Here is a 27,550-nt window from a genome sequence, read left to right on the forward strand (position 1 = left end):
TTCATGTTTCTTTTATAAAAAAAGACAAGCAATAGATCGGTTCTTCACCGGCGCGCCTGCGGTCCAGGTCTGCCCCCTGTTGAGCATTTGAGGTAGAGAATCTTATTCATCAGGCTGGCAGCAGATTTTTCAATGCAACATAAACTAGCATCTCCCAACAGTCTGAGAGCTTTTAACTTCTAGATTTGCCTAAACTTTGTCTGATAAATAGATATTTGATAATTCATTAAATTCTTCAGCTACTGTTGTGTTTAATTGATTGTGTTCAGGTCTGTCTCTCATCTGAAAAACCTTTTGATCACAGAAAGACTGTAGAATAAAGTGCTCTATATTTCAATCATACACATTTTGCAAGTACAATCATTGTGCGCCATGCAGCTGCAAGATGACCAGTTTTCGGGGCGGGGGTGGGGGGGGCACCTAGTGGTAGAAGCAACATGATCAGAGGAGACGTTTGTTGGAATAAAAAAGCCTGGGATAAAGTATTTCTTTTAAACCACTGATGGATGTTCTTTCCCTTTTTTTCTTCATTCAGAGATATATACTTTTAAAATTATTGCAGTTTTTAAAGAACCTGCCTGTTGCTACATAATCCTCAGATACATAAATAATAAATAATTATTTCATTGTAAAGAAGAAACTTAGAATATGTAGTAATAAAGGCAGAATTTTCAGTGTTCAAATTCAATTCAGTTGAAAAAAAACAAAACAAAAACAACAAAAAAAAGTAGGTCCCAAAGAATGCATTTCCTTGCTTATTCGTACACTTTGTTTTAAAAAACGTTCGGAAGTTCCTTAATAGCATCTTCTTCCATCTTCTCTGGTTTCTCAAAGAATCCTTGTCAGTCTTAGAAAAGCTTTGGTCTCTAATGCAGTTAGAAACCTGAAGTTATACATGGACGGATGAAACACTCTTGTTTAGGACTTGTGCTCTCATTAGTTGGACACTGGTCATGATCTTCTTCTGATGACCCATCAGTGTCACGCCGAGCCTCTGGATGTCCCTGGGTGACAGAAAAACAAGTCATTTTAAGGTTCTAGAAGGTAAACGACTACTCTTTTCAGTTCCTGCTTTATTGTTTGATATTTATTTCTGTGTCTCTGTTGCATTTGGTAAAGTCTGTCCCAGAGCAGGGTGACAAAAGCAAGGCTGATGATGATGATGGTGCCTGAACTGGCAACCCACTCCCCGTGTTGGTTCACCTTTCCTCACTACAGCTTTTCTTTCCACTCATGTTTCTAGAATTATCTTTAGCAACGACTTTTTTTATTGTCAGAATTCAGACAGAATTCTGAGAAAAAAAGGGAATTCTCAGAAAAAAGTCAGAATTCTGACTTTAATCTCAGAATTCTGAGAAAAAAGTCAGAATTCTGAGATTAAAGTCAGAATTCTTCTCATGTTAAACTGAAATAAAATTTAAAAATCAGTTAACTTTTTTTTTTTTTCAGTGGCCCTAATCCTCTTCCGTAGTTTAATATGTGTCAAATATAGTCACAAAAACTGCCCACAATCAATTTCGGGTTTGGTAAATCAGCCCTTATTTATTAGTAATGTGCACTAGTTTCAAATCTACGATTACTTGAGTAAAATTTCCTTTTCATTAAAATATTTTCTCAGCCTAAAATCTTTTCCATTTGCTTTTAGAAGCTTCCAGTCAAATTAAGTCAGAGGCTCATCATCACCTTCAAGTTGTTAACCCCCAAATACACTGATTACTCACCCTTGCTTCATGCTTATGACGTGTCCCAAAGTGTGATAGCCTCCCTCTGCAAAGCGTTCCTTGTAGCGGCCCATTTTTATCATTTCCAGCCACTCGTCCACTGAGTTACAGCTGTTGAAATCAGGGATAGCTCTGTCCATCAACGGAGGACTGCTTAAACTGCAGCAAAAAGAAGAGATAATGATTTCATTTTCCACACCAACATGATCGAGAGACAGATGAAATGAAATATATTGTCGCCCCAAATGAATTGGGGCGACAGTGGCGTTGGATGTTGGAGTTTCCCCTGAAATCGAAGGATTGACAGTTCAAGCCCCGGGTCTGACTTTCAGTGTCCTTGTGTCCTTGGGCAAGACAGTTCACCTGCATTGTCTACTGATGGTGGTCAGAGGGCCCGGTTGCACCAGTGTACGGCAGCCCCGCTTCTGTCAGTGAACCCCAGGGCAGCTGTGGCTACAATGTAGCTTGCCACCATCAGTGTGTGAGTGAATGGATGAATGAATGAATGTAGTGTAAAGCGCTTTGGTCAAGTCTCCTGATTTGAATAAAGGCGCTATATAAGTACAGGACATTTACCATTTGTGTTCTTGACTAGTTTCTGCCTTTGTAACTCTAAGCCTGCCTGCCCCAGTTCTGGACTGTTTGCCTGACCTGGCTTCGGACTCCTGCAGGATTCTGCCTGATTACGACCCTGGATCCTGATCCCGACTTGGGTTTCTCTTTGATACCTCTTCGGATCTCTGATCTTCTACTCTGGACTAGAAAACTCATGCTTTCCCTCATCTGCTCGCTTCTGCTCATTAGACAGTTCAGCAGCCTTCTTGGCTTTGGCTCCTTGAACTCTCTGGGTGACGCATTCTGTGGGAAATCATCTGGCTGGATTCCACTCTGGGCTCAGACTAAAGTTTAAAATCTATCTTCCTTTGTCAGATTTACGTGGTCACTAACCTGAGTTTTCCCCTCAACAGAGATTCCAGCCCTTTTGTGTCTTAGCCGCTGAGCCGTAGATTAAATGTGTTCTTAAATAAACGGTATTGTAAATCACATCAGTCCATCTGTCTGAAAGTCTGGGTCCAAAGTTTAGAGCCTTGACAGCAACATCTTGTCCCTGCGAATTTCACCAAGCGAATGTAAGCAAAAGTTCATATTTTTAACTTTATTAGGAGGCGAGGCTGCGATCAAACGCTGCTAACTTCGCCAAAATCGTGCTGTTAGCCTCCCTGAATGTGCTGCCTTTCACAGCCTTGCTCTGCTTTGCTTTGATCTAGACCAGCGCTCTACATAAAGGTCACATGGGAATTCTTGGCTTTAGCTGTGAAATTCAGGTTCGTTATAAGCATACCTTTCTGCAGCTGACCATATTGAATAGAATCCATATACCTGCAGAGTGTATCAATGGACTTCAGGTTTTCCGGGTTGCGGATCAGCTTGTCGAGGATAGTAACTATCTGGCAAAAGCGTGGTCTCTCATTGCGATCCTTCTGCCAGCAATCCAGCATAAGTGTGTGTAGAGCACCCGGGCAGCCCATAGGGGCAGGCAGCCTGTAGCCCTCTTCCACAGATTTAATAACCTGCAATTTTTAAGCAAAACACTGCAGGAGTTTGTAATGGCAGTAATAGAGGGTGGAGGTTTTATTGTATTGTATTCATGCTTTTTGATTTAGCAAAAACCACTTACATCTCTGTTGGTGAGATTCCAGTATGGCCGCTCTCCATAGGACATTACTTCCCACATAACCACACCATAGCTCCACACATCACTGGAGGAGGAAAACGTTCTGTATGCAATTGCCTCGGGAGCCGTCCATCGAATTGGGATTTTTCCACCCTGTTGGTAATCAGTTAAAACAGAATGTAACAGCATTACAATCATGGTAGACAACATTAGATTACCTAATGAATACAATGAACCTGAAACAATAGCAACATTTAGAAATAATTGGTGAAGGGGTTTAAGTGCCCAAATGGTCTTAGGGACTATGTTTTTGGGCGCTATAATTGGTATCCCAAAGCAAACAGGCTCTGGGTGGTGGTCAGACAAAATGCAGTTCAAAAAGCCCATATGATGGCAAACAAATGGAGGCATGTGACATTTCCTGCTACCTTGCAGGAGGGAGATCATCATGGAGACAAGACTGGGGTTGGTTTTTCCTCAGTAATCGCCTGGCGGTCTCTGGCGGAGACTGGGGATAGGAGAGGGGGGAGCTGTCTACCAATCACTACCTGGTAGTGAGCTGAATGAGGAGTAGTCTGGACAAACCTGGCAGCCCCAAGTGAGTAGAGAGATCTAATTTGAATGTCTGGAGGAGGCCTGGGTCATCTGGGAGATGCTCTCCCAGATCCCAGTGGAGGCTGGGGACAGGGAGTCTAAATGACCATGTTTTCTGCCTCCATTGTTGATGCAGTCACCTGCAGCTTTCTGTAAGGTCTGTTGTGGCAGCAATCCCCAAACCTGTGGATGGCAGTAAGGGATGGTATCAAGCTGAAGAATAAGTCATACCGACCTTAGCTGGTTTGTAGGACTCTTAAGATAGCAAGCAAGTATCTTTAGGCCAAGTGTGCCCCCGCCCGTAGCAGTCGCAGAGACAAATCTTAGGGCAGAGAAAGTGATTCAAAGAGATTCTGGCAAACCGTCCAGCATCTCTGGAGGGGAAGGCAGTCCTATAAATAATAGTGTTGTTTATTTGGGGTGGGGCGCTGCTGACCTTGAAAGAGGATATTGTTGGAGGGTTGAAGGAATATGTTAGGGTTAGGTCCCTCATAGTGGAATAAGGACAGGGTGCAGGGGCTGGATTCATTCATCATCCAGGCTGAAGTCACAGAGGTGAGCAAACAACTCCACGGTGGCAAGGCTTTGGGGGGATGAAGGCGTTAATTAGCTTAGATCTTTGTAAGTTGTCAGGATGTCAAAGCAACACCTCTTTAACATGTCATTGAGTTTGAGGACAGACTGGAGTGGTCTGCCTGCATAGTTCCAACTATAGGGGGATCATACTTTTCAGGCATCTCCAGAAGTTCTGTGCCAGGGTGATATAGAGGAGAGTCTAGCTGATTGTTGAACCACAGTTTCAGGAAGGGCAATGTGGTTTTTCTTCCTGGCCATGGAACAACTGACTAAATCTTCTCCCTTTGCAGTGTGCTATGTCCAAAGTTAGGGCCCTAGTCGTTAGGGCATAAAGCTTCGAGTCTTTAAGGTTCTAACACCCCACCCCATACCCACAGACTGCCACTCTGAGTCTCTGAGCAAGATCCTTAACCCCACACTGCTCCCCAGGGTGATAACCCATTACTCCCTAAGGGGATGGGTTAAGTACTGAGGTACATTTCTCCATTTTCGGGGCGACAGTAGCGTTAGATGTAGGAGTTTGCCCTGAAATCGAAGGGTTGACGGTTAAAGCCCCGACTCCGACTTTCAGTGTCTTTGTGTCCTTGGGCAAGACACTTCACCTGTATTGTCTACTGATGGTGGTCAAAGGGCCCGGTGGCACCAGTGTACCGCTTCTGTCAGTGAACCCCAGGGCTGCTGTGGCTACAATGTAGCTTGCCACCATCAGTGAATGGGTGAATGAATGAATGAATGTAGTGTAAAGCGCTTTGGTCAAGTCTCCTGACTTGAATAAAGGCGCTACATAAGTACAGGCCATTTACCATTTTGAGAGCATCCATCCATTCATCCAAACAACCATTCACGCACACACTCACACCGAAGGAGAATTTAGAGAAGCCAATTAACCTAACAATCATATTTTTGTACTTTGGGAGTCATTTTGAGATCAGTTAAGAAAAATTATTATTATTATTATTATTATTATTATTAAAGGATACTTGGGAGTTTGTCCAACTCTGTGGTCTGTGGACCTGGAGAAGGCATATACCACCATTTCCCTGATGGTGCCCTGTTTGGGGAACACTATGGAGCTTAAGGCTCTTTAAAAGGGGCCATCCAGTCTGTACAAGAACTGCTGGAACTAGGTCACACCTGTTGCTGATGCATGTTAGACTCTGACAGGGCTGCCCTGTTCACAATTTTTATGGACAGGATTTTCAGGAACAGCCATGGGCCAGCGTGGCTCTGGTTTGGGAATTCTGAGGCCATAATTCTTGAATGAGAAAAAAGGTGGCTTGTGCCTTAGGGACCTGGAACATGATTTAAAAAAAAAAATCAAGGTCCCAGATACAAGCCACTGAAATTTGCTTTTTCCACAGGGCGGCTGGACACTCCAGGAGAGATTAGAGCTTCTTCTCCTCATTGAGAGGAGCCAGATTAGGTGGTTTGGACATCTTTGTCCAGGATACAGTAGAAGATAACAAGTTGTGTACAATGAAAGGACTCATATAGAGAGCCTTGTAAAATCATTTGTGTCCTTTGAATTTGTTAATATCTTATCAATAAGATTAATTGATCTTCCATCAGTTCTGCGGAGCTTCCTTGTCCTAACCAAAGAAAAGCATGAAAGCATGCACAAAACATAATACCAGTAACATGTTTCACTGTGGATATGGTGATGCGCACTTTACAAAAATATTTATGTAATTTAAATCCAATCTCCTGTCCATGGGTGATGCTGAGAAACTAGTCCATGCATTTGTTACTTCAAGGCTGGACTATTGTAATTCTTTACTATCAGGAAGTAAAGATAAACAAGCTTCTGGTTCTCTTAAAGGGAACCAGCTGATTTAGGATTATTTCATTTCCACAAGAGCTGATTGTTATGAAATATTAGCTGTTTTATTGTTGCACTTTACATTTTTAATCACAGCCATTTTTTGAGGTTTTTTATGTGTTTACTCATGTGTTTGTGTGTGTATTGTTGCATTAGTGCTTGCCTCAATGTGAAAACTCACACTGGTGGTGTATGCAGCTTCTGGGTCATCCTCCAGAACCCTGGACAGGCCAAAGTCTGATACCTTACACACCAGGTTGCTGTTGACCAGTATGTTGCGGGCGGCTAGGTCCCGATGGATGTATCCTAGGTCAGACAGGTAGCTCATACCTGCCGCAATGCCGCGCAGCAAGCCAACCAGCTGGATGATGGTGAACTGGCCATCATGCCTCTACAAAAATGAAGACAAGAGAAAGATATGTTTAGAAAAAGCTCTTGTCCCATTACAGTTAAATAGGCTTTTGCTTTCTAAAAGTTTCAGATGATTCACATAATCAAGCAAAATTTTGTATAGCGAAATGAGGATAAGCCACAGCTATACTCTGTTATTAGGCTTTTTTTTACATGCCATATTAACTAAATTCACCTCAAAAACATTTTTAACAGTCATATGGGTCCTGAAACCTTTATGAAAAAACCCTTTCACTTCTACCACTGCAAGCATCTCCTTTGTGGGCATAGGACTTTGAATCCTGAGGTTGTGAGTTCGATCCCCCACTCCCACAGACTGCCACTCTGGGTCCCTGAGCAAGACCCCTTAACCCCACACTGCTCCCCGGGTGCCGCACAATGGCTGCCCACTGCTCCCCAAGGGGAGGGGTTTAATGCAGAGATTTAATTTCGTTGTTCTGTACTTGTGACAATGGAATGACAATAAAGTTGCATTGTATTCTTACAGTGCTAGGACAGATTCTCTTTACTATATATGGTATATATACTATCTTAGACACTATTGGCTTTGTTCAAAATGTGAATAGTCCCACACATTCTTATCTTCATACTTTGGATCTTGTGCTGACATACGGCATAGAATGTGAAGAAATAACAGTATTTCCTCACAACCCTGTCCTCTCTGACCACTTTTTTAATAACCTTCAGGATTATTTTAACAGAGTTTTCCTCCCCCAAAAGAAGGTTCAAACTCACCCAGGGCCATAGCTCTGTTGAACCGTCCATTCCACCTGCTCTTAGCAGCAATGATTTTATGGGATTCTTTATAAATAAGATTGATCTTATTAAAAATAAGATCATAAGCACTCCTCTATCCGCGATTGGTTTGTCTCTGGAGGGAGGGGGGGGCAGCATCTGAGGTAGTCATGGAATCTGAACCGGGTTTAGACTGCTTTGATCCAATTGAACTTTCAGAGTTAGCAAAACTATCGTCTTCATCTAAGCCTTCAACTTGGATGTTAGATCCAGTTCCAACCAGGTTATTTAAGGAGGTATTCCCTTTGATCTCCTCCTCCATTTTAGATGTGATTAATCTATCTCTGTTACAGGGATATGTACCAAAGGCTTTTAAGGTTGCTGGAATTAAACCTTTGCTTAAGAAACCGTCTCTTGACCCAGATGACTTGGTCAATTATAGACCTATATCCAATCTTCCTTTCTGATCTAAAATTCTTGAGAATTATACTCTGCTAAACTAAGCATGGCTAGAGTACCCTGTTTTGGCAAAACAGGGTCCAATGTATTCCAAGTGTCCTGAGTGGGTAGCATCCATAATTTACTCGAAACAAAGTCATTTAGAATGTTTTTAGAGCCTAAACAGTAGTGTATAGGATTTCCTAAAAGCGCGTTCACGAGTCTACGGAAACCGCGGCAGACCAAACCAGATGAAAGTGCGCATTCAGCTCAGCAAAGAACTCATGTTCTTCCTCAACACTGAAGTCCTCAGACATTTTTCCTTCGTTGTTTCTTTCTTTGCACAGGTAAACAGCACATTTCTTCTTCTACGCTTGCATTATCGGCAGAGCAGACGCTGAATGCGCACTTTCATCTGGTTTGGTCTGCCGCGGTTTCCGTAGACTCGTGAACGCGCTTTTAGGAAATACTATACACTACTGTTTATGCTCTAAAAACATTCTAAATGACTTCGTTTCGAGTAAATTCCGGATGCTACCCACTCAGGACACTTGGAATACATTGGACGAGCAGTATGGAGGAATATTGACACGTTTTTGTGGACTTTTATGGACCTTTCTGTCTCGGGCGCCATAGACCTCCATTATTTGAATGTCAGCAGACAGCAAGAAGCCTCCCAGATCTCCAGATGCATTTGAGATATCAAAAAAGTACTCCAGAGTGTTGTTCAGCATGGAGGTGAGTAGAAAATGAAGGCTAATCATGTTTTGGGTGTACTATTCCTTTAAGGTTGGTTTTTCTTTCTTAACATAGATGGCTTCCTTCACACCCCTCTCAAACCACCTGTCTTCTTTGTCCAAAATGCAAACATTCTGGTCCTCCAAAGAATGTCCTTTGTCCATAAGATGTAGATGGAGTCTTGTCCAGAAGAGGGCGCTGTTCTGTGTTGGCCATGCGTCTGTGGAGAGGTTGTTTGGTTTCTCCAATGTTAAGACTGAAAAACTAACCTTAAACAGAGGGGGTGGACTCAGATTCCAGCTTTCAAAAACCTAAATGCAGCAATTGAGTTGATTCCTGTCTGCTATCATTGCAACCTCCACCCCCTTACAAGGGAATAGAAGACCTCGCCTGTTCAGCCAGACTAACAACTAGCTTCAACGACCCCCCTTTCAGAGACATAGACAGGTATGGGGCATTGCAGGCTAACAAAGAAGCCAAACGACCCCCATTCCAAAGGGGGGGACCCGTTCATCCGTTTCTATTTGCATGTTTTCTAAACTAAAACCAGGCTTTGTTGGGCTGCTGGATAAAACCTGGAACTCAACGCTATTTCTGACATTTGGAATTGAAAAAGCTTCCTGGATGGAAGAGAAACGTCTTCAAACTTGGAAATAAAGTCCAGTGGATTTTTTTTTTTTTTTACTATTTTGGAATGACTCTGACCTGGATGGCTGAGATCTTCACAATCAGCAGAGAATATTGTTTTATGAATATTGACCAGCAGTGAGTATGAATACCAACCCTTAGGAAGGCGTCAAGAGAGCCATTCTCCATGTACTCTGTGACGATCATCACCGGTTTACCTGGACATAAAGAAAAAACATTCAGGGTTATATATATGTTGCCGGGACCTGTTAAAAGGGAGTTTTTCCTTTCCACTGTCGCTACAAGCATGCTTAGTGTGAGGGATTGTATTTAAGTCAATGAGTCAATGCAATCAACTGGTTTTCCTTAGATAGAAAACTTTGTATCAATTTGACTGGATGATCTGGTTTTTAGGCACAGTAACTGCATATCCCATACGTCCCCCCTCTCATATTTTTAAAGCAGATCTTCGCTAAAATATTGACATTTTACTAAGAGCGTCAGCATACTGTGAGTTACCACCCCCTCAAGCCGAATAACGTTTGGATGATCAAACTGGGCCATGATGGAGGCTTCTGCCAAGAAGTCCCTCTTCTGTGTCTCTGTGTACCCTGCCTTCAGCGTTTTCAACGCCACTGGGATGTCTCGTTTCCCCGGAAGCCTCATGCGTCCGTAACAAACCTCTCTGAACTCTCCTGAAAATTTGAGAAAAAGAACAGCAGTACTGTGAATGTGTACACCATTTTTTTCATCCTTTTAGGAGGTTGAAATTCTGAATCATTCAGAGATCGAGGTGAAGAGCAACTTCAGACACGGAGCTAAGAGTGTGCAAAGACGATTTCTGATATGAGTCTTTTTGTAAAGGTTTAATGTCCATAGTTTTACCTGAACCAATGATTTTTTCTATTTTGATCCTGGATGCTTCAATTTCTCGAGCAAAGTCATGGACTGCCTGGCAGGGGTCCTCATAGGTGTGTGGGTCGATATAGAACCGTGAATCAGGGAATGATACTAAGATAAACAGAAACATTAGCATTTGGTCACATAAGTCGGGTTGAGAGAAACATCACATTTCAGCTGCTTTAGGTGGAAACCTGGTGGAAGAAATGGGAGAGAAGAACAGGAAAGAAGAACTGCTGTCTCATGCATGAAAATGTGGATAAAAACTGTAAACCTTCATTATATGAGGAAATGTCTCCAAATTTGTCGGTGATAATAGATTTTAAGTTGTCTTACGTACCATGACCATTCTGATAGTGCATCTTCTCCTCATCAGATTCCTGGAATGCTTTGCTGTAGCCGCAGTGCCTACACACACCCCATATATACACCCCACACACACACCCCACACACACACCCCATATACACACCCCACACACACACCCCATATACACACCCCACACACACACACCCCATATATACACCCAACACACACACCCCATATACACACCCCACACACACACACCCCATATATACACCCCACACACACACCCCATATACACACCCCACACACACACACCCCATATATACACACCATATACACACCCCATATACACACCCCACACACACACCCCATATATACACACCATATACACACCCCATATACACACCCCACACACACACACCCCATATATACACCCCACACACACACACCATATACACACCCCACACACGCACAGAGGATCACAAAAAAATACAGAGGTATGAATACAGGACAGCTTAGCTACATTCAAGTATCAAACTTTGGCAAAATGCTAATTAATGAAATAAAAAAAAACATTAGAATTAAGTAGATGAATGTTAGTATCACAGTCTTGGTTTTGTTATGTTTATTTAGAGTATTCAGTTTTACTCTGCTCCTTGTTTTAGTGTTTAATTATTATTTTGTTGTTTTCTTGTTAGTTCCTGTCTTCAAGGTTTTCCATTTGTTGTCCTCTGCTGCCCTCTTGTGTCCTCTTTCCCTTGCTCTGTTTTCTGTTCTGCCCTCACCTGTTTCCAATCCCCTCGTTAGCCCTCTCTTTGTCTCTGTCCCCTTTAAAAGCCCTCCCTCTTCAGTTCCTGTTTGCTGAATCCTCGTCTAACGTCTGTCTGCTTACCTCGTCTCTCCCTGGCTCCTAGAGTTTGGTTTCCCCTGATGTCTCCTTGGTTCTGGTTTGTTTGTTATTTTGTTGGATTTTTTTATTCCTGCCTCCGTACCTGTGAACCTCATTAAACCCACCTAAATTCACCTCTGCCTACTTGCCTCTGCATTTGGGTCCTCAATCCAACACCAAATCCTGACAGAAACAGAGCTAGGGAAAGAGGACACAAGAGGGCAGCAGAGGACAGCAAATGGAAAACCTGGAAGACAGGAACTAACAAGAAAACAACAAAATAATAAACACTAAAACAAGGAGCAAAGTAAAACTGAATACTCTAAATAAACATAACAAAACCAAGACTGTGACAGTTAGAGGCCTTTAAAACGTTCATAATGGTCACCAGTTGTCTCTGTCTTTAGTTCAGAAACTAAACCCATGAAATTTCCTTCTTTTGCGGCACTTTCTCCGCTGTTTGTTTTGCCACTTTTCAGAACAGAGCCAAAACCAGGGACTGCCATGGAAGCAATGAGACAATCGTTTTTATTACACAGATTCCCTTTTTTAAACTGGAGACATAGAGAAAGAATTGAATAAAAGCGGCAATGATCTAAAATGTGTTAGTTTTTCTTTTTGTATGCAAGACAGTAAAATACTACGATCCCAAACCTGAGATACAAACTGAACTATGATTCATATTCACTATCAAAAACCTGCCCTAGTCTAGCGTATAACATCTCCATTCTTTTAAGCACAAGATGTTTTAGAGAGCATTCAGGACTTAGTCTCATTCCTCTGTGAAATAAGTTAAACACTTTGCAGTGCAACAGAATTATTTTGCTTTTTTCTGCACCAACATTTTTCCACATGAAAACCTTAAAAAATTAAAAACTGCAACTGTGTTCAAAACTTTATTCTAATCTTTTCTGTCTTTTTTAGAATTAGGCTCCATTTTGCTGAAATACTAATAACCCTCAGTCTTGAAATATTATTATGGCAGCTAATGATTATAGCAAAAATAAACTATGATAAAATAAACTCCTCCAGATTCCTTGAAATGCACCATGGTAATTTTCTGGGAAATACTTAGCAAAATATATATATATATAAAAAGGAATCATGGAATTGATTTCACGAAATTCCGGCCCTGAAAAATATAAAACTTAATGTGACTTAATTAATAAAGGGAGCTTGGTCTGTACTTATACAGGTGCTGGTCATAAAATTAGAATATCATGAAAAAGTAGATTGATTTCAGTAATTCCATTTAAAAAGTGAAACTTGTATATTATATTCATACATTACATACAAACTCATATATTTCAGATGTTTATTTTGTTTAATTTTGATGATTACAAATGACAACAAATGAAAATCTCAAATTCATCATATCAGAAAATTAGAATATTACTGAAGACCAATAAAAACAAAGGATTTATAGAAATGTTGGCCAACTGAAAAGTATGAACATGAAAAGTATGAGCATGTACAGCACTCAGTATTTAGTTGGGCCTCCTTTGGCCTGTATTACTGCAGCAATGCGGCGTGGCATGGAGTCGATCAGTCTGTGGCACTGCTCAGGTGTTATGATAGCCCAGGTTGCTCTAATAGTGGCTTTTAGCTCTTCTGAATTGTTGGGTCTGGTGTATTGCATCTTCTTCTTCACAATACCCCATAGATTTTCTATGGGGTTAAGGTCAGGAGAGTTTGCTGGCCAATTAAGAACAGGGATACCATGGTCCTTCAACCAGGTACTGGTAGCTTTGGCACTGTGTGCAGGTGCCAAGTCCTGTTGGAAAATGAAATCTGCATCTCCAAAAAGTTGGTCAGCTGCAGGAAGCATGAAGTGCTCTAAAACTTCCTGGTATGTGGCTGCGTTGACCCTGGACCTCAGAAAACACAATGGACCAACACCAGCAGATGACATGGCACCCCAAACCATCACTGACTGTGGAAACTTTACACTGGACTTCAAGCAACGTGGATGAAGTGCCTCTCTTCTTTTCCTCCAGACTCTGGGACCTTGATTTCCAAAGGAAATGCAAAATTTACTTTCATCAGAGAACATGACTTTGGACCACTCACCAGCAGTCCAGTCCTGTTTCTCTTTAGCCCAGGCAAGACGCTTCTGACGCTGTCTGTGGTTCAAGAGTGGCTTGACACAAGGAATGCGACAGCAGAAACCCATGTCTTTCATACGTCTGTGTGTGGTGGTTCTTGAAGCACTCACTCCAGCTGCAGTCCACTCTTTGTGAATCTCCCCCACATTTTTGAATGGGTTTTGTTTCACAATCCTCTCCAGGGTGCGGTTATCTCTCTTGCTTGTACACTTTTTTCGACCACATCTTTTCCTTCCCTTCGCCTCTCTATTAATGTGCTTGGACACTGAGCTCTGTGAACAGCCAGCCTCTTTAGCGATGACCTTTTGTGTCTTGCCCTCCTTGTGCAAGGTGTCGATGGTCGTCTTTTGGACAACTGTCAAGTCAGCAGTCTTCCCCATGATTGTGTAGCCTATAGAACTAGACTGAAAGACCATTTAAAGGCTTTTGCAGGTGGTTTGAGTTAATTAGCTGATTAGAGTGTGGCACCAGGGGCCATCAATTTTGAACCTTTTCACAATATTCTAATTTTCTGATATGATGAATTTGAGATTTTCATTTGTTGTCATTTGTAATCATCAAAATTAAACAAAATAAACGTCTGAAATATATGAGTTTGTATGTAATGTATGAATATAATATACAAGTTTCACTTTTTAAATGGAATTACTGAAATCAATCTACTTTTTCATGATATTCTAATTTTATGACCAGCACCTGTATACTGACCTAACTGATTAAGCTAAAAGTAGCTACCATTAGATTTCATCACAAACCTGCTCATAAAACTCATTTACAGTCCAGGTCAGGCAGCTCTTTGAGGATTATGTTCGTTGGGTTTTCAAATGAAAATCCGATGAATAATATTTATATACCTCTGTCATGATCTTGACATTAACGATTGGATTATCAGTTAATTCCTTCCACCTGCTTAGTTCTGCACCGTTTTCATTTGTCTGATCCACCTGTTTAAAACTCCTATCCTGGAATGAGAGGCTTCCAATTGAATGGACTCTGTGCAGCCAGTTAGATACAAACATAACGGACAGAAATGAGCCTCCTGTGTCTTCAGTCAGAGCACTTTCTATTACAGATGGAAAAGAATCACCAAAGCAAATTTTTAACGAAAATCTTTTAAGCAATCTACGGAAGAGAATCAGGGCCACTGAAAAAAAAAAATGTTAACTGATTTTTTTAAATTTTATTTCAGTATAGTATGGGAAAAAAGTCAGAATTCTGACTTTAATCTCAGAATTCTGACTTTTTTTCTCAGAATTCTGACTTTTTTCTCAGAATTCTTAGCCTGGGTGCCATTCCGAACTTAGTCCCGCCCACAAGGTTTGAGGTGGGGAAGTTCGGTCTGGCTCTGCTCCATAGTAGCGCGAGTATTATCGCCCACTGTCAGGCGATCCAATCAAATTGTCAGGGCGGGCTTTATACGATGATGAACAGATGATCAACAGTAACGTAATCAACCACGTGACCAAAGCGTGCTTGGGTGACAACAACAATGGCTGCCGCTGGAGAGTTGAGGTGAGTAGATTCTGCAATTAGGTCTGTTCTAGAAGATATTGACAGCAATTTAATTTTAAAAGAGGAACAGAGAAACGCGATCAAGGCTCATCTTCTTATTCTAGGCGTGAAACTGCACACTTTGATTTTTGTTGACAACAACTATGCATTGCTTAACATACGTCACGCACTCCATTGCTCTTATTGGTTGCAGGTCTATCCAATTGAGTGCAGAGGCATTTTTTTTCCTGGTTCGTTCAAAACACGCCCCATAATCACAGCTCTATGGAGCAGCATCAGACTCATTCTGACTAGAATTGAGTCGGACTACGTCAGGCTACAGAATTCTGACTTTAATCTCAGAATTCTGACTTTTTTATCGTCAGAATTCAGTCTGAATTCTGAGAAAAAAGCCAGAATTCAGAGAAAAAAGTCAGAATTCTGAGAAAAAAGTCAGAATTCTGACTTTAATCTCCCATGTTAAACTAAAGTAAAATTTAAAAATCAGTTTTTTTTTCAGTGGCCCTAATCCTCTTCCGTAAGAACCCCTATAATATGAGTTAAAATAGTATTTCATTTACCTGATAAAGAACCGGAATTAAAGGGAGAACTTGAAATATACTCTTATTTCTTGTTGTTATTGTTCTTCTCATTTTAAATGGGCAAAAATGTATTTTGTAATCATAACCTACTTTAGGTCTAATGAAAATATCACATGACTTTGACTGAAGACTAAAGTTAATCTCTCAGTTTATGTTTTCTACCTTTGTTAAGCTGCTAAGGTTAGTCATTCTTTGTCTCCATGTCTCCTTTGTCTTCTCATTGGACAGGCCGCAGGACATTATTCAAGTGTGACAAAAGGGACAACAATTTAAGGACATTTAAAATAGAAATTTGATCTTTTTAGATTTTGGTTTAAATTGGGGGACAATAAAAAACATTTAGTAAATGCTCTGTTCTGATTGGCTGCATGTTTGAAGTCAGTTATCATTCAAACGTTACTTAAAAACAGGTAGAATTAAATAATATCAAAACACCGTAGTATTTCTTGGTTTAAGGAAAGTCTGTTCTGCCATTAACTGGAAGCTTATGGAGGACCAATCCTGCCATAATTAAAAATACTTTAAAAAAAGTAGATCATAATATGTTTCTTGTGTGCCATTAAATGTAACAAAATAATAAAAAGAAGATATTTCTTCAACAGTTGATAAATTATTCATCAAAAAAAATATTTTTTTTTAACTTTTCTTCTTTCTTTTAGGCAGACTTTTTTTTAACTATCTTCTTTTCTGTTATACATTTTTATTGAAGATTTTATTTTTGTCTTTGTGTATTTATTTCAAGTGGAGTTTTTAGTGCCAGATTTTCCAACTGCAACCTTTTTTATTTTCTCATATTTATTCACAGCAATATTTTTAAAAATGTTTTTATTTTTGTCTCATAATGATTTACAACCACAACATTTTTAAAGCATGTTTTTACTTCACCATAAATATTCCTTTTCATTTTGTTTTAACATCCTTGTGTTTATGAAACAATGATTATTTTTTGCCTCTAACTTTTCTGTTTTTTTTTTTTTTTTTACCCAAAGGATTTACGCCTGCCCTTTTATTTCCTTCTCTTTTTCCACTTGGTATATTTCTACTTCCTGTTTTTTTTTACTTGCTCTATTTCCACTTGGTAGTCTGCAGCCGTTACTGTAAAAAGATGCTGGGAAGGGAGGGGGAGGGGCATCACCGGCAAAGCTTCATAACTATTAGCCAAGGCCTGGCTCCTGGTGGCAACTCATCTAACTCATCCAATCTGTTGGCAACCCCGCTTAATGGATCAGAAACGGAACGTCTCGACGGTGCTTTATTACTGTTTTCAAGGCTGCACTTTAAAATATAAAATTGTCTAGAGCTGTTCTAAACGAAATTTCTTTTTGTTTACACTTGTGTATAAAAAATGACAAAATAAATCTGTCTAAGCTAGGGATGCACGATATAATGGGCCCCCTATCGGTATCGGCCTTAAAACTTAATATCGGACATCGGCCACCCCACCGATATTTAACCCGATATTTGATCAGCTTCTGAGTTTCTAAAGTCTAAAAAAAAAAAATACTACTTCTTCTTCCTCAAAAACTTCTTTTTTACAGACTTAAAAATTAAAATTTAATAAAAATAAAATAAATAAAAATAAAAATTTATTTTATTTTATTTTTTTATATATTTATTTATTTTTATTTTATTTATTTATTTATTTATTATTTTATTTTTTTTATAATAAAAAATAAAAAAATAAATAAAAATCGATTTGATATCGGATATCGGGCAAAATCCCAATATCGTGCATCCCTAGTCTAAGCCATAAGTAATTATTGGCTTTTATATGCTTATAATAAAAATGAAAAATCTAGAAAAAATAGAGTTTAGCACATTTTCCCAAAGTAAGAGTTGTAGTCTGAACTAGATGATGTTACTACAATGATCTATAGTGTAATTATTGCTCATTTTATACTTCTTCTATAACAGAATAGAGGTGCCATTTATCATTCAGGCTTTGGAAATTCCTCAAAAAGTTATTATTTTCGAATCCAATAAATGTGATAATAATCCACCTCTCCTTGGTGACGCTTTTGAATATTTCTCTCTGATTATTTTGCAACTTGCAGACGGTCCCTAACCATTTTTGGAGCAGTGAGCTCTCCATAGGGTCCAATGTAATTCTCCCAGCGCGATAGGAGACTTGTTTAGAGGAAACTATGGTTGTAGCTCACTGTCTGCTTTGCTCTGGTTGAAGAGAGGCGTCTGTATTGAAGAATAAATCATCGGCAGACGAGTTATTAACCCGGAAAAGCCTAATCTGTCAATATATTGCCAACTTTACTGCAGTTTCACGATGCCGTCTGCACGGCTGCAGCGGAGGAGAGAGGGGAGAGATCGCCTGAGTTATATTTCCTCCCAAATAAATAATGATCGAATTGTACAGATCAGTTATCGTCTGATCTCTGCGCTGGCGGCTCTGCTGAAATCATTGCAGTGTAGGCGACACTGATGACGTAGACCTAGTTATATTCAATTACAAATACGATTTTTTCCCCCCTGCTTTCAGGTAAAACACTCTCAAAGAGAGAGACTTGAGCTAAAACCGAAGGGGTGAAATGGTTCTCCAGCCACAACGCTAATGGGGCATTTACATCTGAAAAGGGATTCATGAGTTGTGAAGTACTGTTGGGGGGACCGGAGGCTGACGAAAATTCTCGTATCTCTGGGTTTTCTAGTGTTAATTGGTTATTCCTTTCACCTGTCTTTTTCCCTCCCTGCCACAATTATCAATTATTCCTCTCACCTGTTTCCGTTGGTTTGTATTCTGTTCATCCTGGGAATTCGGGGCCAGATCATTATTTATTTTGTGTTAGCCTGTCTGTTAAGTTGATGCCACAGTTCATGTCCTTGATCCTGACGGCCAGTGGAAAGAGGGTTTTGTGTTTGTCTCGTCTCCTGATTGTCCACTGTTCCTCCCCTCCTGAGTCCTCTGGGTTTTTGGCTCTATATGTGGGGAGGTTCAGTTTTTATCCCAGTAAGCCTGGCTCCAAGGAGGAGACCAGTTTAAAGGTCCTGCATCAAGTTCTGGTTCCACGCTCTGTCTCTGCTACCCTCTTCCACTGAGCCTGCCCGTCTGCACCTGATCCTGATCCTGTCTGCTCCTGTGCGTGACCACCTGGTCACGCTTCTGGACTCTGTCAGACTCTGAACCTGCCTGGGAGCTTGGTATTGCCTTGAAGCCTGGATCCTGCCACCTGTCTGTTCCTGCCTGATCTGTAACCCTGTCCAGGATCGGCTTCCTTCGGGTCCTCTTGGGCTGCAGCACCGGGGTCACTCTGAGCGAGTCTAAAGTCTGCGTCAGTCTAAAGTCCAGCGGCTGGATTGCACCCCATTCCAGGGGGATGGACTGGACTGTTAAACCAGTGTCTGAGATTGGGCGGTGCCCCGCCCCCCACATGCAGTTGCTGCGAGGCACAAATCCTAGCAACTCCACTTTAGTTTCTGTTTGTTTGCCTTTACTTTAATAAACATTTTGAACTTTCCTACTGACTTTCTGTCCTCGAATACTGGCTCCATCTCTCCCTGTTTAATGACAGACAGATGTTGGGAATATAAACAAAGAATTTACTGACACTGTGAACATCACACAAGTGTCAGAGTTAAACAAGCTGTCACTTATCTCGGTACAGTATGCACATTGGTAAAAAACTTGGAGTCTATTATATTTTATTATCTGACAGATAACTCCCAGTAAGGACTCTCCTCTACTGTTCTCGCAGGGTGTCTCTGCAGATCTGTAAGAAATTCTTTCCCTATTTTTTTCTTCGGCAATGGTAGTGCTTCCTGTTTGGACCTGTTCACTTCCTGTTTGGATTAACTGAGTGTGCAGCTGTTCAGAGGAACTCCATCTGAAGTTAAGTTATTTTCTCTGTGATATCTCTGTATCTAAGTAACTCTAACTGACTACTTTAAAACATAGCACCTTCTGCTGCACTTTTCTACTGAGCACTTGTCAGTTTCACACGGTTTTATTTCTGATAGCAAGGAGTAGCTAGCCTAGGCTAGCGCTAGCTTAGCATTGCTATGGCTTCTCTCTCTCCCTCCCTTGACTCTTTTCCAACTCTTCCTTCTTCCTCTCCTCTCTCCTGCTCTCTGTGTCAGATGTTCAGTTATTCCTCTGCCTCCTTTAGTGATAATGGGATGTGTAATAAGTGTAGTATTTTTGTAGCTTTGGAGGCGAGGGTGTCAGAGTTAGAATCCAGGCTTCAGGCTGTTGAAGTAGGCCCCCCACGTAGCTGTCCTCCAAAAGTGCCTGAGCAGCCAGGCGATTGGGTAACTGTACGCAGAAAGCGTAGTCGTGGATCTCTGCCCACTGGTCACCACCAACCCGTTCACGTTTCTAACCGGTTTTCCCCACTCAGTGACACACCCACTGAGAAGCCCACTCTGGTGATTGGCAGCTCCATAGTCAGAAACGTGGCGTTAGAGACACCAGGGACCATAGTCAAATGTTTGCCGGGGGCCAGAACGGGCGACATCAAATCCTACCTGAAACTACTGGCTAAGGATAAGGTTAAATACAGTAAGATTGTTATTCACGCTGGTGGTAATGACACCCGGTTACGCCGATCGGAGGTCACTAAAATTAGTGTTGCTTCGGTGTGTAAGTTTGCCAAAAAAATGTCGGACTCCGTAATTTTCTCTGGTCCCCTCCCTGATCTGACCAGTGATGACATGTTTAGCCGCATGTCGTCATTCAACCGCTGGTTGTCTAGGTGGTGTCCTGAAAACAACGTGGGCTACATTAATAATTGGCAATCCTTTTGGGGAAAGCCTGGTCTGATTCAGAGAGACGGCATCCATCCCACTTTGGATGGTGCAGCTCTTCTTTCTAGGAATCTGGCCACATTTATTAGTCCTCCAAAACCCTGACCCCCCAGGGTGCAGACCAGGAAGCAGAGTTGTAGTTTAACACACATCTCCACAGCTTCTCTACTGTTACCCACTCTTTACTCCATCCAGACAGTGTCTTGTCCACGACCAAAATCTAATAAATTAGCAAAGATTCCCAAAGGAGTAAATCATGATAATCTAATTAAAATCAAAATAACTCCAATTGGGGAAAAAGTTAAAACAATTAAATGCAGTCTGTTTAACATAAGATCTCTTTCCTTTAAAAGTCTACGAGTTAATGACTTGATTTGTGATAATCACATTGACTTGTGTTGCCTTACAGAAACCTGGCTGCAGCAAGAGGATTATGTGAGCATAAATGAGGCAACTCCTTCAAGCTATTTAAATTTTCACATCCCCAGAAGTTCTGGGCGAGGAGGAGGAGTAGCAACAATCTTCCAGTCTGACTTACTGATTACTCCCAAAACAGTTAATACCTACAACTCTTTTGAACATTTAACCCTTAATTTCCCTGATCCAAATTTCAAGGCAAGAAAACCTCTTCTTTTTGTAACTTTGTATCGTCCACCAGGTCCTTACTCTGAATGTTTAGATGAGTTTTCAGAGTTCCTTTCTGATTTGGTATTAAATACTGACAGGGTCATCATGGTGGGAGATTTTAACATCCATGCTGACATTGAAGGCGATAGCTTAAGAGCAGCCTTTTATGCTATCTTAGACATTATTGGCTTTGTTCAAAATGTGAATAGTCCCACACATTCTCATCTTCATACTTTGGATCTTGTGCTGACATACGCCATAGAATGTGAAGAAATAACAGTATTTCCTCACAACCCTGTCCTCTCTGACCACTTTCTAATAACCTTCAGGATTACTTTAACAGAGTTCTCCTCCCCCAAAAGAAGGTTCAATTTTAGTAGATCTTTATCAGATAGTGCAGTTATAAATTTTAAAGAATCTGCTTCACTTTCTCTCTCCTCTGTGTCGCTGAGCAGTGCTGCAGAGTGCAAAAGCATAGCTTATTCCCCTTCACAGGTTGATGATTTTGTTGATGGGGTTGCTAGTTATCTGCGTGCTGCCTTAGACAACGCAGCTCCTTTGAAAATGAAAACTGTTAAAAATAGAAAGCTTGCTCCTTGGTTTAATGCAGAGCTGCGTACTTTGAAGCAAAATGCTAGGAAACTGGAGAGAAAATATCGCTCCACAGGCCTGCGGGAGTCCTTCCTAGTCTGGAAAAATGGTTTACTGCTGTATAAGAGGACCCTTTGTAAAGCAAGAGCAGCATACTTCTCCTCATTAATAGAGAGAATAAGAATAATCCTAGATTTCTTTTTAATACAGTTGCCAAACTCACCCAGAGCCATAGCTCTGTTGAACCGTCCATTCCACCTGCTCTTAGCAGCAATGATTTTATGGGATTCTTTATAAATAAGATTGATCTTATTAAAAATAAGATCATAAGCACTCCTCTATCCGCGATTGTACCTGAGGTAGTCATGGAATCTGAACCGGGTTTAGACTGCTTTGATCCAGTTGAACTTTCTGAATTAGCAAAATTATTGTCTTCATCTAAGCCTTCAACTTGTATGTTAGATCCAGTTCCAACCAGGTTATTTAAGGAGGTATTCCCTTTGATCTCCTCCTCCATTTTAGATGTGATTAATCTATCTCTGTTACAGGGATATGTACCTAAAGCTTTTAAGGTTGAGGGAATTAAACCTCTGCTTAAGAAACCGTCTCTTGACCCAGATGACTTGGTCAATTATAGACCTATATCCAATCTTCCTTTCTTATCCAAAATTCTTGAGAAAGTAGTTGCCAAACAAGTTTGCGATCACCTACACCATAATGAACTTTTTGAAGAGTTTCAGTCTGGCTTTAGAGCTCATCATAGCACTGAAACATCTCTGGTGAAAGTCACTAATGATATTCTCATGGCCTCAGATAATGGACTTGTATCTGTGCTCGTCCTGTTGGATCTTAGTGCTGCATTTGATCCAGTTGACCATAATATTCTTTTAGAAAGACTTGAATATTTTGTTGGAATTAAAGGAACAGCACTAGACTGGTTTAAATCTTATCTATTTGATCGAATTCAGTTTGTTAATGTTAATGATAGATCTTCAACACGCTCAAAGGTTACCTGTGGAGTACCACAGGGATCAGTGCTAGGACCAATTCTCTTTACTTTATACATGCTCCCAATTGGTAGAGTTATTAGACAGCATGGGATTAATTTCCACTGTTATGCTGATGATACCCAGCTATATCTGTCTATAATCCAGATGAAGCTAACCCATTACATAGATTACAGGCATGTCTTGAAGACATAAAAACCTGGATGACTCTTAACTTTCTGCTTCTGAATGCAGATAAAACAGAAGTTATAGTCTTTGGACCAGAGTCTCTGAAAAAGAAGCTGATTAGCCAGTCACTTCATTTGGATGGGATTAAACTGATTTCAGATAAGAAATAAAAAAATCTTGGTGTTATTTTTGATCAGGACCTGTCATTTAAATCCCAGATCAAAGAGGTTTATAGAATTTCCTTCTTTCATCTGAGGAACATTGCAAAAATTAGAAATATCCTGTCCAGGGGTGATGCTGAGAAACTAGTCCATGCATTTGTTAATTCAAGGCTGGACTATTGTAATTCTTTACTATCAGGAAGTCCACAAACTGTAGTTAAAAGCCTTCAGCTGATCCAAAATGCTGCAGCCAGAGTTCTAATGAAAATTAAAAAGAGAGATCATATCTCTCCTATCCTGGCTTCTCTTCATTGGCTTCCTGTTAAATCCAGAATAGAATTTAAAATCCTCCTTCTCACATATAAAGCCTTAAATGGCCAAGCTCCATCTGATATCAGAGATCTGATTGTTCCTTATGTTCCTAACAGAGCACTTCGCTCTCAATCTGCAGGTTTACTAGTGGTTCCTAGAATTTCTAAAAGTAGAATGGGAGGCAGATCTTTTAGTTATCAGGCTCCTCTCCTTTGGAACCAACTACCAGTTTTAGTCCGTGAGGCAGACACCCTGTCTACTTTAAGGCTAGGCTTAAAACTTTCCTTTTTGATAAAGCTTCTAGTTAGAGTGGCTCAGGTTATCCTGAGCTATCTCTATAGCTATGCTGCTATAGGCTTAGACTGCTGGAGGACATAAGGACCCCCATTTCATCATTCTGCTTCATTCTCTCTCTGTTCTCCTATTCTGCAGAATCTGTTAGTTCAATCTCTAACCTTCTGCTCTCTCTGCTTTTCCTCAGAGTAGCTTTGCCTCGTCTGTTCCTGTTTGGCTGTGACGTCATCCTGGAGAGAAACATCAGCTGTGCTGCTTCCATCAACACCCTTGTTTATAGATGTTGGAGATCGGCCTGTTTTCCAGTGTGGTCCTGTTTCTCTGACCGTGACTGAGTGGATGTGCTCTCTTCGTCCTCTGGCATGGGAGCTGCCTTGGAGCTCGTCTGCCTGGCTGTGTGTTTCCTGGACGGGGCCGCCTTTTACAGCTGCTTTTTGTATCTCTGCTTCTGTCTCCTTGAACCCCAGTCGGCCTCAGCAGATGGCCGCTAACACTGAGCCTGGTTCTGCTGGAGGTTTCTTCCTGTTAAAAGGGAGTTTTTCCTCTCCACTGTCGCTACAAGCATGCTTAGTGTGAGGGATTGTAATTTGAGTCGATGCAATCAACTGGTTTTCCTTAGATAGAAAACTTTGTATCGATTTGACTGTATGATCTGGTTGAACTGTAAAGTGCCTTGAGATGACATGTGTTGTGAATTTGGCGCTATATAAATAAACTGAATTGAATTGAATAGTAGGGGGCCCAGCACTAATGTTCAAACACCTCCTCTATCTGGTTAAAGGAAATTGCTGTTGAGCTTAAGTCCTGTTATAAAGTAATGTTCTATATTGAGAAGTATTATTCAAAGAGAGGTTAAAAGCATTGCCTCTGGCCAAGAACTGGGAATTAATTTGCCAGAGGACCTCTGTAATGATTTCTGCTGTAGAAGCTGCGGTATACAGTCCCATGACATCACTTCCTGTTTCAGTGGGCTTGGATTACACCTATGGCAGGCCCTACTACTGGGAGTTGCTGCACATGACATATTCCTGGCTCTCCTAGTGGGTAACTGCCAGATCCTCGAAAGCTGTTTGCATACATACACTTTTAAGGTGTCCGATAATGACTTTTTCTACAGGGCAAAGCCTTGGCTGCTTGAGAAGGGGTCACCTGCAGCACTTGCTGTTCACTGAGAAAACTAGACCAAGGTATAGCTAATATAATTTTCTAATATAAAATTGCTAAACCAACTTAAATTTGAGAAGAAATACCATGGTGTTTCAAAGTCATGACATTTTGTTATGCCAATAATTATCACTGATCAATATTTTAATTTCCTATTCCTGTTTAATGGCATTATTCATTTTACATGCAGCCAAAGTGGCAAAGACAGATATCTCTTTTTATATATACAGATCATTCTATCAAACATAAAGTTATATAAAGAGGGACAGTATCATAAGAAAGTGTTCAACACACAGCAGCGAAGGGTAGTGTGGTAAAGTGTAGCCTTGCCGTTTCCTGCAGAGGATGATGGCCAAGAAAGTGACAAGGCCAAACACCAGGGCCATTGAGATCCCAATGATGGTCATTGTGTTGTAATGCAAAGGAGCTGCGGAAACACATACAAGGTAAAATTAGTGGAGGAAAGGCTTCAACACTACAGTTTTTACTCGGACCTTGACATAAAGGTACCTAATGCTTAGGAAAGGTGGGGTGGGCATGTATTTTGAATTTCTTGGAGTATAAGTATAGTTTACTACTTACTGTATATTTACTTTGATTATTTTTTCAGCAGCTCTTTTTTTCTAGGACAGGTGCTTTCTATGGTAAATATCATTAATTGTCATTCATTTTCTAATAATTGTCAGAGTCTTGGTTTGTTAGTTCCTGTTTTTCTTGGTTTTCCATTTGTTGTCCTCTGCTGCCCTCTTGTGTCCTCTTTCCCTTGCTCTGTTTTCTGCTCTGTCCTCACCTGTTTTCAATCCCCTCGTTAGCCTTCCCTTTGTCTCTGTCCCCTTTAAAAGCCTCCCTCTTCAGTTCCTGTTTGCTGGATCCTCGTCTAACGTCTGTCTGCTTACCTCGTCTCTCCCTGGCTCCTAGAGTTTTGGTTTACCCCTGATGTCTCCTTGGTTCTGGTGTGTTTGTTATTTTCTGTTGGATTTTGAATCCTTTTTTTTTATATCACTTTTTTGGCTTGCTGTGCAGTAGTTTCAAAATCCATGAAATGTGGTTAAAGACCTACCGATTCTTTGCATTATCTTGAATTTAGTGATGGGTTGATGAGGCGTCATGAAACGTTTCGACACATTACCAAACTGTATTGATACTGTGTCGATACTGTGTCACTGAATACTGACACCTGCTGGACATTAAAAATCCCTACAGGCAACCTAGTTGACAGAGTTAACTGACACTGATTTGATGACCTATTATATACACTAATATGCAATTCATTGTATGATGCATTGTATTATTATTATTAAAACATATTTGATATTTTAGACAGTCAATGAATAATGAGAACCTGCATCATAATGTAATAATCTCTAAGTAAACATGTAGTAAATGAAGATGCTTGTTCACTTTTTACAATTTTTTATTCAAAAAAATAAGTTGTTGCAACGTTTTGAAATTCAGTCTGTTGCGCTTTTTTGATATTAGTTCTCCAGCTGTGGAAAACACCCGCTTACACGTCACAGATGAAGCTGGAGTGCACAAAAATTTTAAGGCCAGGCGGAAGAGGTTTGGATAAACCGTCCTTTAGTTTTTCCAATATACAAGAGGATCCTGGGACCTCGCAATATTGCCCTCTGCCATGTATCTCTGCACCTCAAGGATGGCATCAGCTGTGGCACTTTTGGTCTGCCTCCCCACTTCGAGATCAAAATGTTCCCAAAGGTCATCTTAAAAAAAAAATAAATAAATAAAAAAAGTATTTTAGTACATGATTTACAAACAACAAAGAAATGATGCTCAATATCATGCCTGAAGTGGGGGCAGACAGCTGTTGTGAAGATGTTCCCGGCTGGGGCTCATTTGAGCTTCCAACTATTGAGGCACATTCTGTCCGCAGCCTGCTGTACTTCCATTTTCACTCGTTCCCGTTCCTCCTCGTACTTTTTGGCCAACAGTTGTTTGATGGTCTGAAAACCACACCAAGTCAAACCAGAAGAAAATCAATATATTTAAAATAAATTTGATGAATAAACTACCACTTTAGATAATTTCCACACAAACCTTTCTGGTTGGCAAAACATATGAGGGCTCAAGGAGCTGAACCAGCTCCCTGAACCCTTCATTCTCCACAACAGCGAGGGGCTGGCAGTCCTTTACAATGAAATTAAGCACAGCCTCATCAAGCATCTGCTTCCTGGAAGCTTGATGGTTAAAAATGAGAAAGTATAAATTATTCAGAATTATCAATAAAACAAAGTCAGTAAGTTGTAAAATACCTGTATACCTGAGTTCATCATGGGTGTATCATGGATTTCACGCTCATGCTTGGCCTTATAATGCCTCAGCATTGAGGAGGTGCTGTTATTTAAATATGCAAGCTCTGTTGAGCAATTGCGACATTTAACCTGTAGAAAATAACACGAACAGTAAACTAAAGGTCACTTTGAAATGAATTTCTACTCAGAAAATCAAGTGGAAACTCTGAGAGGAACAGGATGAAACAAGGAAATTAAAACAAATACCTTATTTTCCGAAATGACATCAAAGTGGTCCCACACGGCAGAAACCTTTCTTTTTGCTTGAGGAAGCTCCATAATTTTTTGATGAATTTTATATTCGCAAAACACGCAAGATTGTTTTGGCAGATGCGCATCCTTATAAAGGCTTGTCAATCAGTTCGAAACATCGGTCACGTGACCGATACAGGAACTGTTTCGGTCACGTGACTTTTCCGTAGCGATACACACATCGACACAGGTTTCGCTCTATGAGACCGACACATGCAGCGACGCATCGGTGTTTCCCGACCCATCACTACTTGAATTTATCTTTTGTTTTGCGGACAATGACAA

At 40.7% G+C, this 27,550-nt stretch overlaps 1 protein-coding gene across 4 annotated transcripts in view; it reads right to left on the bottom strand.

Annotated features, from left to right (window-relative positions):
- Positions 1-312: 312 nt before the first annotated feature.
- epha8 (eph receptor A8) overlaps positions 313-27,550 on the bottom strand; it is a 74,948-nt gene continuing 47,710 nt past the window's right edge. Inside the window, exons 9-18 of one of the 4 annotated variants that reach the window (XM_038275985.1) lie at positions 25,035-25,131; positions 10,575-10,642; positions 10,220-10,345; positions 9,844-10,029; positions 9,491-9,552; positions 6,567-6,776; positions 3,400-3,549; positions 3,102-3,292; positions 1,722-1,880; positions 313-1,004 (exon numbers count right to left, since the gene is read on the bottom strand). In XM_038275985.1, coding sequence (XP_038131913.1) covers positions 890-1,004; positions 1,722-1,880; positions 3,102-3,292; positions 3,400-3,549; positions 6,567-6,776; positions 9,491-9,552; positions 9,844-10,029; positions 10,220-10,345; positions 10,575-10,642; positions 25,035-25,131 — 1,364 coding nt within the window. In that variant the 3' untranslated portion in view covers positions 313-889. Of the gene's footprint in view, positions 1,005-1,721; positions 1,881-3,101; positions 3,293-3,399; positions 3,550-6,548; positions 6,777-9,490; positions 9,553-9,843; positions 10,030-10,219; positions 10,346-10,574; positions 10,643-24,998; positions 25,132-27,550 lie in introns of all 4 variants that reach the window. The other 3 variants (XM_038275984.1, XM_038275983.1, XM_038275982.1) reach the window with 3 other exon arrangements.

This window comes from Cyprinodon tularosa, unplaced genomic scaffold (genome assembly GCF_016077235.1).
Source record: "Cyprinodon tularosa strain WSP-4 unplaced genomic scaffold, ASM1607723v1 ctg987, whole genome shotgun sequence".
NCBI lineage: Eukaryota > Metazoa > Chordata > Actinopteri > Cyprinodontiformes > Cyprinodontidae > Cyprinodon > Cyprinodon tularosa.